This window comes from Opisthocomus hoazin, chromosome 1 (genome assembly GCF_030867145.1).
Source record: "Opisthocomus hoazin isolate bOpiHoa1 chromosome 1, bOpiHoa1.hap1, whole genome shotgun sequence".
Taxonomy (NCBI): domain Eukaryota; kingdom Metazoa; phylum Chordata; class Aves; order Opisthocomiformes; family Opisthocomidae; genus Opisthocomus; species Opisthocomus hoazin.
The window spans coordinates 101,715,630-101,728,412 of record NC_134414.1 but is presented as its reverse complement, the minus strand read 5'-3'; the positions used below and the strand labels follow the sequence as shown (position 1 = coordinate 101,728,412).

The 12,783-nt window shown below is 44.7% G+C and overlaps 1 protein-coding gene across 2 annotated transcripts in view; it reads left to right on the top strand.

Annotated features, from left to right (window-relative positions):
* The first annotated feature begins 439 nt into the window (after positions 1-439).
* The window catches only part of LOC104327733 (amine oxidase [flavin-containing] B), a 54,617-nt gene continuing 42,273 nt past the window's right edge, over positions 440-12,783 (top strand). For both annotated transcript variants that reach the window (XM_075430887.1, XM_075430878.1), the window contains exon 1: positions 440-548. In XM_075430887.1, the coding sequence (XP_075287002.1) occupies positions 503-548 (46 nt within the window). In that variant the 5' untranslated portion in view covers positions 440-502. The remainder of the gene's footprint in view (positions 549-12,783) is intronic.

Genomic DNA, 12,783 nt, shown 5'->3' with positions numbered 1-12,783 from the left:
TGCTCAGATCTCTTGTGTTTCCATGCTTATTCTTGATCCATCCCCTGTACGTCGCGTGCAGCTCCGTCACCACCACTGGTGCCCCTGTCTCCACGCTCCACGAACCATCACTTGAGGTACTATGGAAGAGGGACAGGGAACCCTGTCCGGACTCTTACGCTCTGTTCCTTCCGTCGTCTGGCTGGAAGGTCGGGTGTGACTGACGCGCTCGTACGCTCTGGCCACCCCCAAAGCCAGTTCTCCTGGAGCCAACCTCACGGCAAAGCCGAAACCCTGCTGGGCGGCGGGAGGGGTCACAGCAACACGCCCGGCCCTCGCCAGGGGTGAGCGGGGCCGCCGCGGTGGGGGGCCGTCACCCCGGGGCCAGCGGGTCCCTCAGTGCCGGGGGCGCGGCGGGAGGCGGTGCCTGGCGGCGGGGCGGGGCGCGGCGGGGTCCGCCCTCGGGACGGCGGAGCCGGGCTGGAGCCGCTGAGGGAGCGAGCGGCCGGTGCGGGGCAGCGCCATGGCCGAGAGATGCGACGTGGTCGTGGTCGGGGGCGGCATCTCAGGTGGGTCCGGGGGGTGGGGGGACCTGTCAGCCCCGGAGCCGCCGGGCTGGAGCGCACCCGCCTTGGGCGCCCGTCGCCGGACGGGGACCGGGCGGCGGGGCCGGCCCGGCGGGGCATCGCGGCGGCAGCCGGTGGGGAGAGGCTGCGCTGGAGCTCGCCACCTCCTCGGCCTGAGCGGGGCTACTGCGGGGAGCCCCGGGCGCCCCGCGGTGCGGGCCCTGTGCTGCTGGTCTTTATTCTGCTGGTCTTTATTCTGCTGGTCTTTATTCTGCTGGGCTTTATTCTTCTGGGCTTTATTCTGCTGTTTTTCTGGTTCTGACACTGTCCGGCCCCAGCATCCCCTGAGCCTGCATAATTCTTACTGGAGCCCCTGGAAGTTTTTGGGTGGGTGAGGCTGCACGCACTTGGCACCCTCTGCTCTGAGTCCAGGGTTGCTGCGCTGAGGCCCTTGGTGGCGCGTGGCTGATTTAGATCTCGGGGTGCCTTCTGCTTAGAGCAGGTGGAAGGAAAGACGCCCGACATCAGCGGGGTCGTTCGGTGGGTCTGTGGCTCCTCTTTCAGCACAGGTAGGGATGTGAGGGCGCGAGCAGCCCGGCAGATGCGGGCGGCAGGCCTGGAAGCCGCCTTGCACCCAGTGGCAGTCTGCTGGTTTTATCCTAATCCCGGCTAGCAGACCCCTCTGTGCCTGCCCAGAGTCCATCTCTCTCTCGTGCTTTTTGTTCGGAGATAACACGTGCCAAATAAATGGGGTGTGTGCAGTAGATTTTTATTTTTTCATTTTTTTTCCCCATGCCTTCGACGCATCGCACGGGTGCTTGCTGGCCTGTTAGCGCTGGGAGGTGTGCAGTGTGATCGCTCCTGTGCCGTATGTTGGTCTTCCCGGTGCGTAATGAGTATGCGTACGTCCGCACATCCAAGCAGCACCTCTTGCCAAGCTGCAAACCAATTCCTCGAGATGCGTTACAAAACATGATTTTACTCATCCTTTTTTTTACATGGCTCTTGATTTCCACTGTTTATTCATATGTAGTTCTAGATGTCTGTTTAACCATTGTGTTAAGGCATGCAGAGTGCGATTTGCATGATAGACAAAACGCAGTGAACAAAATCATTGGCATTATTTCCTAAGGATGGTTCTCCGATAACAAACTGCTGAGTAATTATTTAATGTTTCAGGTAGGTTTATGCAATAGCAAAAATTAACCATCACTTTTCTATGAAGCACAGTTGATTCTGGACACAGTGTTGTGGCTAATTTTTAACTTGCACTGTGTTTTGCAGTGAAAGTTGATTACAGAAAATTAACCCATGGTGACTAGTCATGCCTTCTAAACACAAACATTTTCGGTGGCGTGTTTGCGAACAGCAGTAGTGCTACAGGTTCCTTCTGCTGGGTTGAGTTGGAGTGAGTGAGTGTAGTGGCTTTTATAATATACCCTTGTTATTCATGGTTGCCATGGGAATATTTTCATGGCAGGCCTGCACAGCCCACATATGTTTTTCTGAAGGAGCAGTCAGAACAGAGCAGCAGTGCTGCGCCGTATTAAATGGTGGGCTTTGCTCTCTGCTGCCTGCAGACAGCAGCAAGTGGCAGGGGGGGTGTCAGGAGCCAGTTTTCTGTTTACTGCCTTTTACACCAAATCTTCAGCAAAATACTCTAGTTTCATGCTGTAGCAACTTTCTCCTGTCCTCACACAGAGGCTGGAAAAATACACACACACACACATTACTAATGACTAAGCACCTCTCTTCAGTCACCTTCCTTTAGCTGCTGTGTTCCTACCACTCGTGATTTGCCTCTGTCTCCTGTCCACACACGTCTCTGTAAATCATTGTCCCTGCAGCTGAGTCGTGAAACTATGGTCTTGTATCTCCTTGCTCTGATTGAAAACTCCTGCTAATGTGTCCAGCTTCTACAGAGATAGATAGCTTCTGTCTGTCCGCTGGAGAATGAAGTAGATGATTTTTAAAATGGGTTGCTTCTTGGAGACCAGGTTTGCTGTTGCTCCAGATTTGATGTGTGTTCCTTGAGAAAGCCGCTGTGTTTGAGGTGCCCGAGGTGCAGCCGACAGACTCTACTGTGACTGCTGTTAGGTGAGGAAGGCATCAGTTGGTGCATGGCTGCGGAACAGTGGGAAGCTCTCGTAACCTTCAGGTGGGCTTGAGTTAGCTGCTACAGCCATAAGCAAAGCAGGTAATTGCAGAAGAAACAGAGTTGCATGCCGATGTGAGGATGCGAACAAACATGTTGCAGAGATGCCACCCAGCTGTCTTTCTATTTAGGTTAATGCAAGCTGTCCATTTGCAGTGCTCTGACCCTCTTTGGCAGCAGTTCTGCCTGTCTTTTTGTCCAGATTTAATTACTAGGGTCTAAAATTTAAAGAGTAAAAAATCTGATAATGGAAAAGCAGTGCAGAGGTGTTCACAACCCTGACACTGTTCTCCTCTGAAGGGGCTGATGGTTTACCTGAAGATACCACTTCCTTTGCTGAATCATTTTCAGTGTCCTTTATTGCACATTTGTTGAAAAGCAAAGAATAAAACTAAACAACTGGCTAATTTAAGTGTTGTGTAATGAAAACCTACTCAAAATTAGCCTTCACTGATTTCTTTCCAGTCTAAATAAAAACGGTCTGTGGCTTCTCTGAAGATTTCAGATCATCTCAGTACAGTTGATGACAGTGAAGACCTTTGAGGAACAGGAGGATTTACTAAGGGGCAAATTCTGTTTTATGGGTAAAACTTCTGCTGAAGTCTTTGAAATTTTTGTGAATGGTGCAGATTAAAAACAACTATATTAAAAGAAAATTTCCCAATTTAAAAATGTATATATGAAAATGCTTAGCCACACGCTGTACGTGATGTGCCTGGTACTAAAGAATATTTAGATCAGAAACATACAAGGTTCTCATAGAGCTGGAATTTGTGTCATGGCGGGTTATTCTGTTTGCTCAGAGCCATCTCTTTTTCTTTGAAGGGCTCCTCAAGCATGAGGCTGGAAACGATTCTGAGAAGACTATGAGGATGTGTCATCAAACTTGCTTATCTTATTAATTGAGACACGGATAACAGAGATTTCTGAAAATCATATCTTGGAATCTGTTCAGAGGTTTCGTTTAAAATCTTCCTCCACATGTTTACAGAATTGCCTTCCTGTCCCTGCTTTTGCCATGGGGACCTCTTTTGGTTTTTTGTTTTTAAAGAGGTTAGCAGATTTTTATCTTAATGTTATGCCAGTCCTACTTAAGAACGTGCTTCTCTTAAATTTCTGGTGCACAGATTTTACAATCGAAGTGAGGTTAATTGATTTTTTTTTTCCCCAGAAAGGTGAAGCCTTTTCTTAATTATGGTGAATGTTATTTGAAACATGCTTAGTGTTTTCCTGTTCACAAGTGACCTGTCATGTTCCTGTAAGTTTAGAACCAAAACCTACTGTAAGATAAAATATTTCTATTGAAACATTAGGTTTTAAAAATATTTAGATACCTGTCTTGCATTATTGAGATACCACTGTGCTCTGTACTCTTCTTCTTAAGCCTTGCTTGCTATTTGTATGACTATCTAATACATGTTATGATTACAGTAGCTCTCACTGCATCTGTGAGCCAGTTTCAAATCATTTTAAAAACAAAACAAAAAAAACAAAAACAGATCAGGTGTTTTGGGGGCTATTTTCTGAAGATATTCAATCGGTTTTAAAATAGACTGAAAGAGAGGGCAAAATTGTTTTTCAAAACAAAACTGGGACGTGTTGTAAGAAAAGTATATGGGTTGCATAACCTCCACTTGTTACTTGTTTCTTTTTGCTCTCTGGTAGTAATTTACAGTGTCATAATACTTCTCCTTTGAAAAGATAGTTTGCTGAACAAGACTGTTTTTGGAGAACATTACTAGTCTAGCAGTCCTGTACTAGATGCCCATTGGAGAGGAAAAAACCCCAGACCAAAAACAAAATGTGGTCATGGATGAAATAGCTGTGCATGATGGAACGGAATGGATCCATCCGTGCGAGGACCGTGATACCACCCTCTCCAGGATGCGCTCAGGCAAAGGGGATCCAGCATGTTTCCTTATCAGTTGACATGATGAAGCTTCTTCGTTCAGTCATCCGTCTCTATATCTGCCGTCAGGGTGTTCTTTCTTTTGTGTTCAACTACTCTTACAGCTCCTGCAAAGGAGTATGAGGCAGTTAGGTCAAGCCTGCCATTTGACTTCCAGATTTTTCACAAAAATCTTGGCAATACAGAGTAAACAAGAGAGAAAGCAGCTGCATGATGTTGTGAAATAGTTTGGTAGCCTAGGCAGCAGGGACAGCACTTGTAATTCACTGACTGATACCTCCTAATTGGTCTGAAAGTTGATCTGATAAGAAGCTTTCCAGTCTACCTGCAGGAGCCATCTTATCTCCCAAGGCTCAGAGCAGTGCATCGTTAAGGAAGGCTGTTCCATTAGCTAATTTAACCATCATGAAAGGGTAGTATTAGGGAAAGTTCATTCAGTCTGTTCAGCAAAATGTGAGAACCACCCTGGAAGGGGAAAAAAAAGGTAAGTTAGGATGGCAAAACTTTGGGCAAGGGATTTCTTGGTAGCTGTTATGAAATGAACTGATGGAGAACCCAAGTTTGTGGGTAGCAGTTGGCGTTAGGGTTACAGGCTGCAAAGTCCAAACCATTTTCTTAGCTGTACCACTGAACTGCATATTTTTTTGACAAACAAGATGAGACACAGTAGAGGCTAAAGGTCTTTGTAAGAAAGTTCAGTGTGTTGTTTACTTGGACGGCCACCTGCAGTGGTGCTTTTGGTTCGTTGGATTTGTCAGAGTCTAGCCTAGCACTCAGCTAAAACCTAATCACGCTGCAGGTGGTGGTGGGTGTTCATCTGCCTTAGTGTATTGGTTCGGATCAAGTGTATACCTTGAGCAAACCCAAATGACCCTACTTATTTCTCTATGGTGTGCACCACAGAGCAGGCTCGGAGCATAAGCGTCAGATTCCATTTTGCACGACACCGAATGGGAAGACGTGCTCTAGGAGCTCACCTTTTGAGCTCCAGCCCCTAATGAGGTGTTTAGTGTGTAAGACCATACAAGAGCTAGTCTGAAATGAAGCCCCTTTCATGCATATAGGATGGATACTGGGTATTCACGATACAGCTGTTTTACTCTGCAGATCTGCTGCTGTTCTGCACTGTTTGCTAACACAGACACCGCAAACTTGCTGTCTTGGGATACCTTTCTTGTTGCAGATCAAAGCTAGTAACATGGAAAGAGTAAGCATTTCAATTTTGTACGCTTCTTCCACAAAGACACAGTTACATATAATTTACTTGGTCATCTTGACAACAGATGTGCACCTGCATCCTCTGTCTGCATCCTCTATGTCTTCTCCTTGACTGCTTTTTTGTCTTTCTTTAATTTTCTTATAGCATCAAGAGATTGCCACAAGATCATATTCTGTGTACTTCTGAATTTTGATTTGCTCGTTTTGCTCCTTGGCACCATCAAGGACAGGGGTAATTTTAAAGAAGCGTGATTCAGCATGCTTCCTCCCACGCAGTGAGTGACCGTAGTGTCGGTCTCCAGCAAATAGCAAGATGTTCATCACCACAGTGATACGCGTCCAGGTCAAACGCTGTTGCCCGCAGTCGCAGAAGCTGTGAGGAGCAGCCCTCTGCTCTGGCTCCATGCTGGGTGTGGTCAGGCTGTCTGAGGGTGTCTTGGGATTATGCAGGGACTGAAGGACAGCTAGGGAGTGAGTGGAGGTCATCTTATCAAAAGGTGGAGAACTGTGGCAAAAAGCTAAGTAGGCATGTTTGTACTGCCGAGGTAGGCAGCCTGAGCAGTGCAGGCTTACACAGCCCTGATGGTCCCAGAGGTGAACTTCCAGCGCTGGTTGTAGTATCATAAACCTGCAGAGAGTTTCCTCTATATTTACATATCTTACACAGCAGCTAATGACAATGAATTAGGTCTTATGCATAATTTAGTCAATTGAGAAGGCTTTTCTTGTTCAGAAGTTACTATTCTGTATGTAAGCAATCTGGATGATTTTGGCATGTTTCCCAATGGCACAGTTTCCTTCTGTATAGCACAACTGACAGCTGTAGTTAAGTAGCTCTGTTATTTAAAGATAAAAAGCCATTTGTCGCGCTACCCCTTCCCAGAACAGGAGTTGCTTGCCTTCGTATTTCGTGTCAGTTCTGTAGCAGCTACTTCACAGAGTGCACTGGTGCAATGGTGAAGTTTTACCATGGTTGTAGAAGTTGGATGAGCAGTGTCATAGTGGATTGAAGACCTTCCTTTGGCTTTCTTTTATCGAGAATGTCCCTTGATGCGCTAACAAAGCTCTCAGTTATGTTTCTGAAATCAGTCATCATTCAGCCGGGCTTCAATTTCTGGAGGAAATTCCTTTCATCTCATTACAGATTCAATTGTTTAATTTTTGTATAGTCGTTTTTGAACTTAACATGATTTTCCTTCTGGGCTGATAACCTATTTCATCCTTGTAAACTTTTGTCAGATATTAAGGTTCTTGCTGCCTTGTGAGATGATTTTCGAAAATGTAATAATTCATCTAATTGACTGGCTTTATTTCTTTACGGACTGATTTGTGTCTAAGGTTCGTGATTTTATAATATTGTATGATCCTTTTGTAAAGTTGGTTTTTTTTTCTGATTTCAGCGGTCAATGAGAGTGCACTACAGCACGTTGGTATTCAAACCATGAATGTCTAATATTTTTTTAAATAACCCACCCACGCCATTGTATTTTGCACAACACTTTCTGTCCTATCAGTTTTCTGTTCCAACAGCTTGCTTAAAAGTAATGTTAGTCTGAAGTCCCTTAGAAACTGTGTTTGCGCCACAGACCGTTATTATGACCAGTATTTGGGGCTGGAGTGCTGTAAGGGAACGAAAAGAAGAACGAGCATCAGTATCTCAGTTGTGGAGACCCTGAGTTCTGGATAAGTTAGCAAAAAGATGCTGGAAAGTGCATGTCAAGCCACAGAGGAGTTGTATTGACTTAGTCAAGAAACAGTGATACTATTTAAGGCAAGAGCAGGCTTCCAAAGAGAGAGTAAAATATTTTCAGGGACAAAGCTGCCCAAGGGAATTCAACCTATCTCTTTATGCTCCCCCATCTCTTCTTCTCTCCCCTGTCCTCCTTTGTGCTGTCCCCATTGCCGGACAGATGTTCCCACCTCCCTATCAAGTATGTAGGTCTGCTGTCCCCACACTGCCTGCAGCCCTCGGACTCGGCTGCATGGACTTGGCGTAAGGAGGGCTGGGCTCTTGATGGCATCAGGAAGAGCAGCAGCTGTGGATGGAGAGCAGGGAGCTGCTCAAGGAATTGACGGGCATCAGGATCTTTGTAGGTGTTTTTTGTGTGTGTTTATGTCGAAGAAGGGAGGGCAGGGGACAGGATGGGGGAATGCAAAATGCAGACCATCCCCAGAAGAAAGGGTAGACTGGTCTAGAAAGTCTGAGACCTCGTGAGCTACTGCTGGTAGCTGGTGTGTATGGCAAAATACATCATAGATGTGCTAATTTTTAACAGTGGCTTAACACTGAAGAGTCTGGCTGTGGTTCACTAGAGCCACTGGGATCTTGCAGTTGGGAGGATTAGGTTATGGTGGTGACCACTGTTTGGCATTTCATGTTTGGGGGGGTTAAATAGTCCATGAAGTTTTAATTCATTTGAAACCTGTTCATCTTACAAATATTACTTTGTACTATTCAACTTCTTTGCATTTTTCAGTTTCCACTGTATAACTCAGCTGGGAGTGAGGGGGTTGGGGAGGAAAGATGCATTTGTAGCCTCCTGCCTCCCAGCCAGCTGGTCTTTGTCTTCATGGTATAAATCCTATATAAAACATTGAATGCAGTCTGCTTAGCTGAATGCACATGGTAACAGCTGATCAAACAGCCGGTTCATACTATGCATCGTGATTACCTGGATAGCTTACATAGAAGCTTGCATCCTGTTTGCTTGAGTGATAGATCTATGTTTTAATGCATTAAATATTGGAGCAAGGCATCTCTTTTGTTCCAATATGAGTTAATTTTTTATGAGGCTAGCTTGGTCAGAGGCTGAATCAAGGAGTTATTCTAAATAGTGAGCACAGAGGAGGAAACAAAGGAGTGTAAATTCTTTTATTTTACACCTTGGATACTTCTCTTTTCCTCTGTGCTTTCTTCACACAGAGATATGCTCAGTATAAATCCATAGTTATTAGGTGCAGCTGGCTGAAAACAGCTGAAGATCAAGGAAGACATGAAACAAAATGGATAGCTATGGGATGAGGGCATGGTGGCTCTGCTGAGGGCTTTGCTAGCTGCAATGAGAAGTGACCTTCTCGAGATGGATGCCTGGGACTCACCAGATACTGAGAAATCTGTGAAATTACATGTTACTCTTTAATGTCAAGACATGAGAATGATACTGTGTTTATTTTTTACATCACATCTTTATCACATCTTCTATTTGATCATGTATTTGGGCGTTTACTTTTCTCAGGGCACTAAACAAAAAAAAAGAATTCTTTGCTTGAGAACATGCAAGACTCAGCAAAACAGACAAACATTTCTGGTCCGAGGCAACTGCTGCATAATTTTGCAAGATTTCCAGACATAGCTTAGTCTTCCCCCCCCCCCCCCCCCCCCCCACATTGCTGTGTATGGAAGGCAAAACTCTTCTTCAGTGTAAATCTGGCTGGCATTTTATTTGCTGGTGTATCTTCTCATAATAGTAATGCCTAAAAGGGTGGTTTTAGTAAACTACTCCTGTAGTGCCTCAGCCAGTGCATTGTGCTAAGCTTTGTTCCAGTGCTGCTGTACGTTTGTTGTAGTGCTACCTTTTCTCGCAGTTCTCTTTATCTCCTTTGTTTCTTCCCTCTTGTGTTTTGAGGCAGCCTAGGTTGTAAACTAGCAGAAAGGGATGACCTAAGCCAAAGGAGGCCTTGGGATTGAAAGTGTGAGAGAATACTGCAGTACAGGTGATAATAATGCAATTGACTTTAACTTTTCAGTGTATCTTGGGCCCATAACAAAGGACATGCAGAATGTGTTCATCTTTCTGACCCCCCCGACTGGAGCCTGGAAGCAGCCTTCAGACTCTTTCTTTTGACGTGTGAGGTGGGCGTTGAAGGGCTGTACCGCTCCGTGGGTGAGACACGACAACGAAACAAATGGAATACTGAGTAAATGGTTGACAGTAGAAATAGTCATCCTTCTCAAATGTTGGAGTGCCAATTTTTGTCAGTCTAAAGTTTCATTGGAAACTTCAAATGTGAAAATGCAGTGGGAACCAAAGGGAAGCCCTGGGCAAGGGCAGAACAGCCATGGCTTCGGTGCTTGAGCCTGGGCACCATTGTGCTGACGGCATTGGGTTTCCACCCAGATGCAATAAACTGGCTGCATGCCATGCTTGGCAGGGCTTGAGCTTAAGGCACCACCACTTTGCTCTTTTCACTCATAACTGGCCAGACTGTATCACTTAACCGCATGCAGTGCCTGGGACAGACATAGACTGAAGATTTTTAATGTTGGTTGTAAGAACTCTGCTTAATAAATACCGCTCCCTGCACTGTGGATGAATCATGTAGGAGCACTGTCAGGCAGAAGAGATCACAGAAAGCTGGGACTGGAGTTTATGCTCACGTGAAGTCGTATTAACTCATGGAGATGCTCATACTGACCTCAGTGATAAGGTTACAGAACCAGTGCTCAGCCAGAAAAACTCATTCCCTCGGCTACACAATGAAATGCTAACAGAAATACATTATATAGGCTTATAGAGTGCCATATCCTAGGCAGAAATGTTATGTTGTTTGTACAAATATGTTAAGTACATGTACATTTTAAGCAGATAGGCTGATTGATAATGTCTTTTTTTGCTCCTTGGGGTTTCCGAAACTGTGAGTTTATTATTTCATCATTCTTTAAGTTGTCTAATGTTGTAGATGAGTGATACTAATTTTAATGGCATTCATTGCTGCACAGTGATACAGCTTGGAAAGAGAAAATATCTCCCCCCTGGTCAAAATACTTGCATCAAAAATGAGTTGTTTTGGTACCTTTCACTGTACTGTTCAGCACATGAACGTAAGGCATTGAGAATAACAAAGAGAGACAGTTTACAGAGACCCAGCTCTACCATGTTTTTAGATTCTGAACTATAATTTTTGTATCTTTCTTCATGAGATTGAGTGAGATATCTAAAGTACCTTTGTAGAGGTGGCCAAAATTAGAGAAATTAAAGGGTTACCTTCACCCTGAAAGCACATGGATGTAGGTGAGGGGCTGAGTTAATAAAAGGTATTGTCAGGTTGCAGTATCTTGCTGTCCTTGTAGCCCTTTGCTTTTCAGAAAAATTGTCACCTAGACAACTCTTCTCTTGGAGCAATCTGGATGCTGTGTACCTTGTCTTGCAGAGGACTGAGAAAACAGCGAAGTAGGAAAACTGAGTATTGTTTGTGATCGCCATTTTTGATAGCAGTGTGCCAGCCTGATGTGAACTGAGTTCCAGGCGGTGTGCACTTAGCTATCTCTGTTGTAGTGCTCGTGTTACAATTCTGAGCATGTCCGTTGAATTCATAAAGGGATAGTATTCTTCACAAGAGCAAAATCCCTTGACTTTTTCATAATGTGAGCAAAGTTACAAAAAATGCCTGTATCACCTTGACTCATGCAGACCCTGGGCCAATGTTGGTTTTGCTTTTTTGTTGTTGTTGTTTTGTTTTTTATTGTGCTTACAATCCTTATCTACAATGCCTTACAGACATTGTTGTCTCAAGCCATTATTTCAGTTAAAACGTTTTGGCTGGCTAATGATGAGTGACAGAGGTAAAGGTGACCAACGCCAGGTTCAATCTCTCAGTGGCAGAGCAGTAATCGGATTGTGTTCATTAGAGCGGTCAACACAAACAAAACCAATGCTATTAAACTGCAGTTTCTAACACAGTAATGCAATAAAGAAACTGTCCAAGACTTGAAGGAGAAAACCCACTGGTGCAAAACGGCTGCTTAGCTGCAGATAAGAACATACCTTTTCTCTGGTTCTGCCCTCCATCTCTTCAGTATCGCAGCAGCATGCAAACTGCATTACGCTAATGGCACTGAACTGACAGGGTGTTTTCGGGACATCTCTTAAAAGGAGGTCAGAGAACCCTGTGTATAAACAAGAGGGGTTTTATCTGAATTTAAGTAATTAGGTCTAAGCAACAGCAAACAGCATTCTTCCATTAACTGATCTAATTTTTAGATGCTACAAACTCACCCAGAGGGTATTCCTGGTCCAAGGAGTGTTTTTCTGCGACGCTCGCAATTTACCTCAACTGCTCGGGGCATATTCCTCTGTATTTCTTCCTTTTGCCTTGGGTCAAACACTGCAGCTGTGTTGACCGCTAACAAAAGGGTTCTCCTCACGAATTCTTCTGCACTGTGAAGACAGGTGGATGTTGTTTCACTGGGTACAGTGCAGCAGTTTTGGCCAAGCTCATTTATTTGCTGTATGCATTTTGTATGTATTTCTGAGCATCAGAGATCGTAGGTAAGGGTTACTGTATGAAGACATTTCATAGTGAGGGAACTTGTGTTTACCGTGTAATCCCACAGCACCCATCTTCTATAACTTTTTGTAGATTTTGACAGATTTGCTGTTTTTTCTTGACACTTCATCTACTTCAGGCTTTGTGATTTTTGTGAGACTCGTCACTTGCATGAAGAAAAGAAACTAAATTCATGGCCCCTCTGGTCAAAATGAGACTTAGACTCAAGATTGAGAAGAAGAATACAAATCTCTAGATTTCTAAAATAACAGCTTCAAGATGTTAAATGTCCATGGACAAAGGTGGTCTGACTAGTATTTTTTAATGCTTATGCAAAGAAATACTTGAGTTCATTTACCTTTGACCCTTAATTCTTATTTGCTTATATGTAATCAATTATGGTATGTCTCCTTTCTGTCAGTCTTGGGAAACATTTTTACATCCCACCATTTCTCCATTCGCCCCAGGGCAGAGGAGTCTGCTTGTTCAGCAGGCGGAGTCCTTATGCCCTTTCCAAGGTGCATTTTGTGACAGGCCCTCCTGTTGCGACTCATGCTGTGTTTGTTTGCTGCTCTGGACCTCATCGAGGTGCTCAGGCTCCAGTGCTGTGGGCTGCCCTGCCTGCTGGCTCTGGGTACAGGAGCATCTGTTACTTGGAGCCTCTGGAGACAGGGAGTTAGATGTGGCCG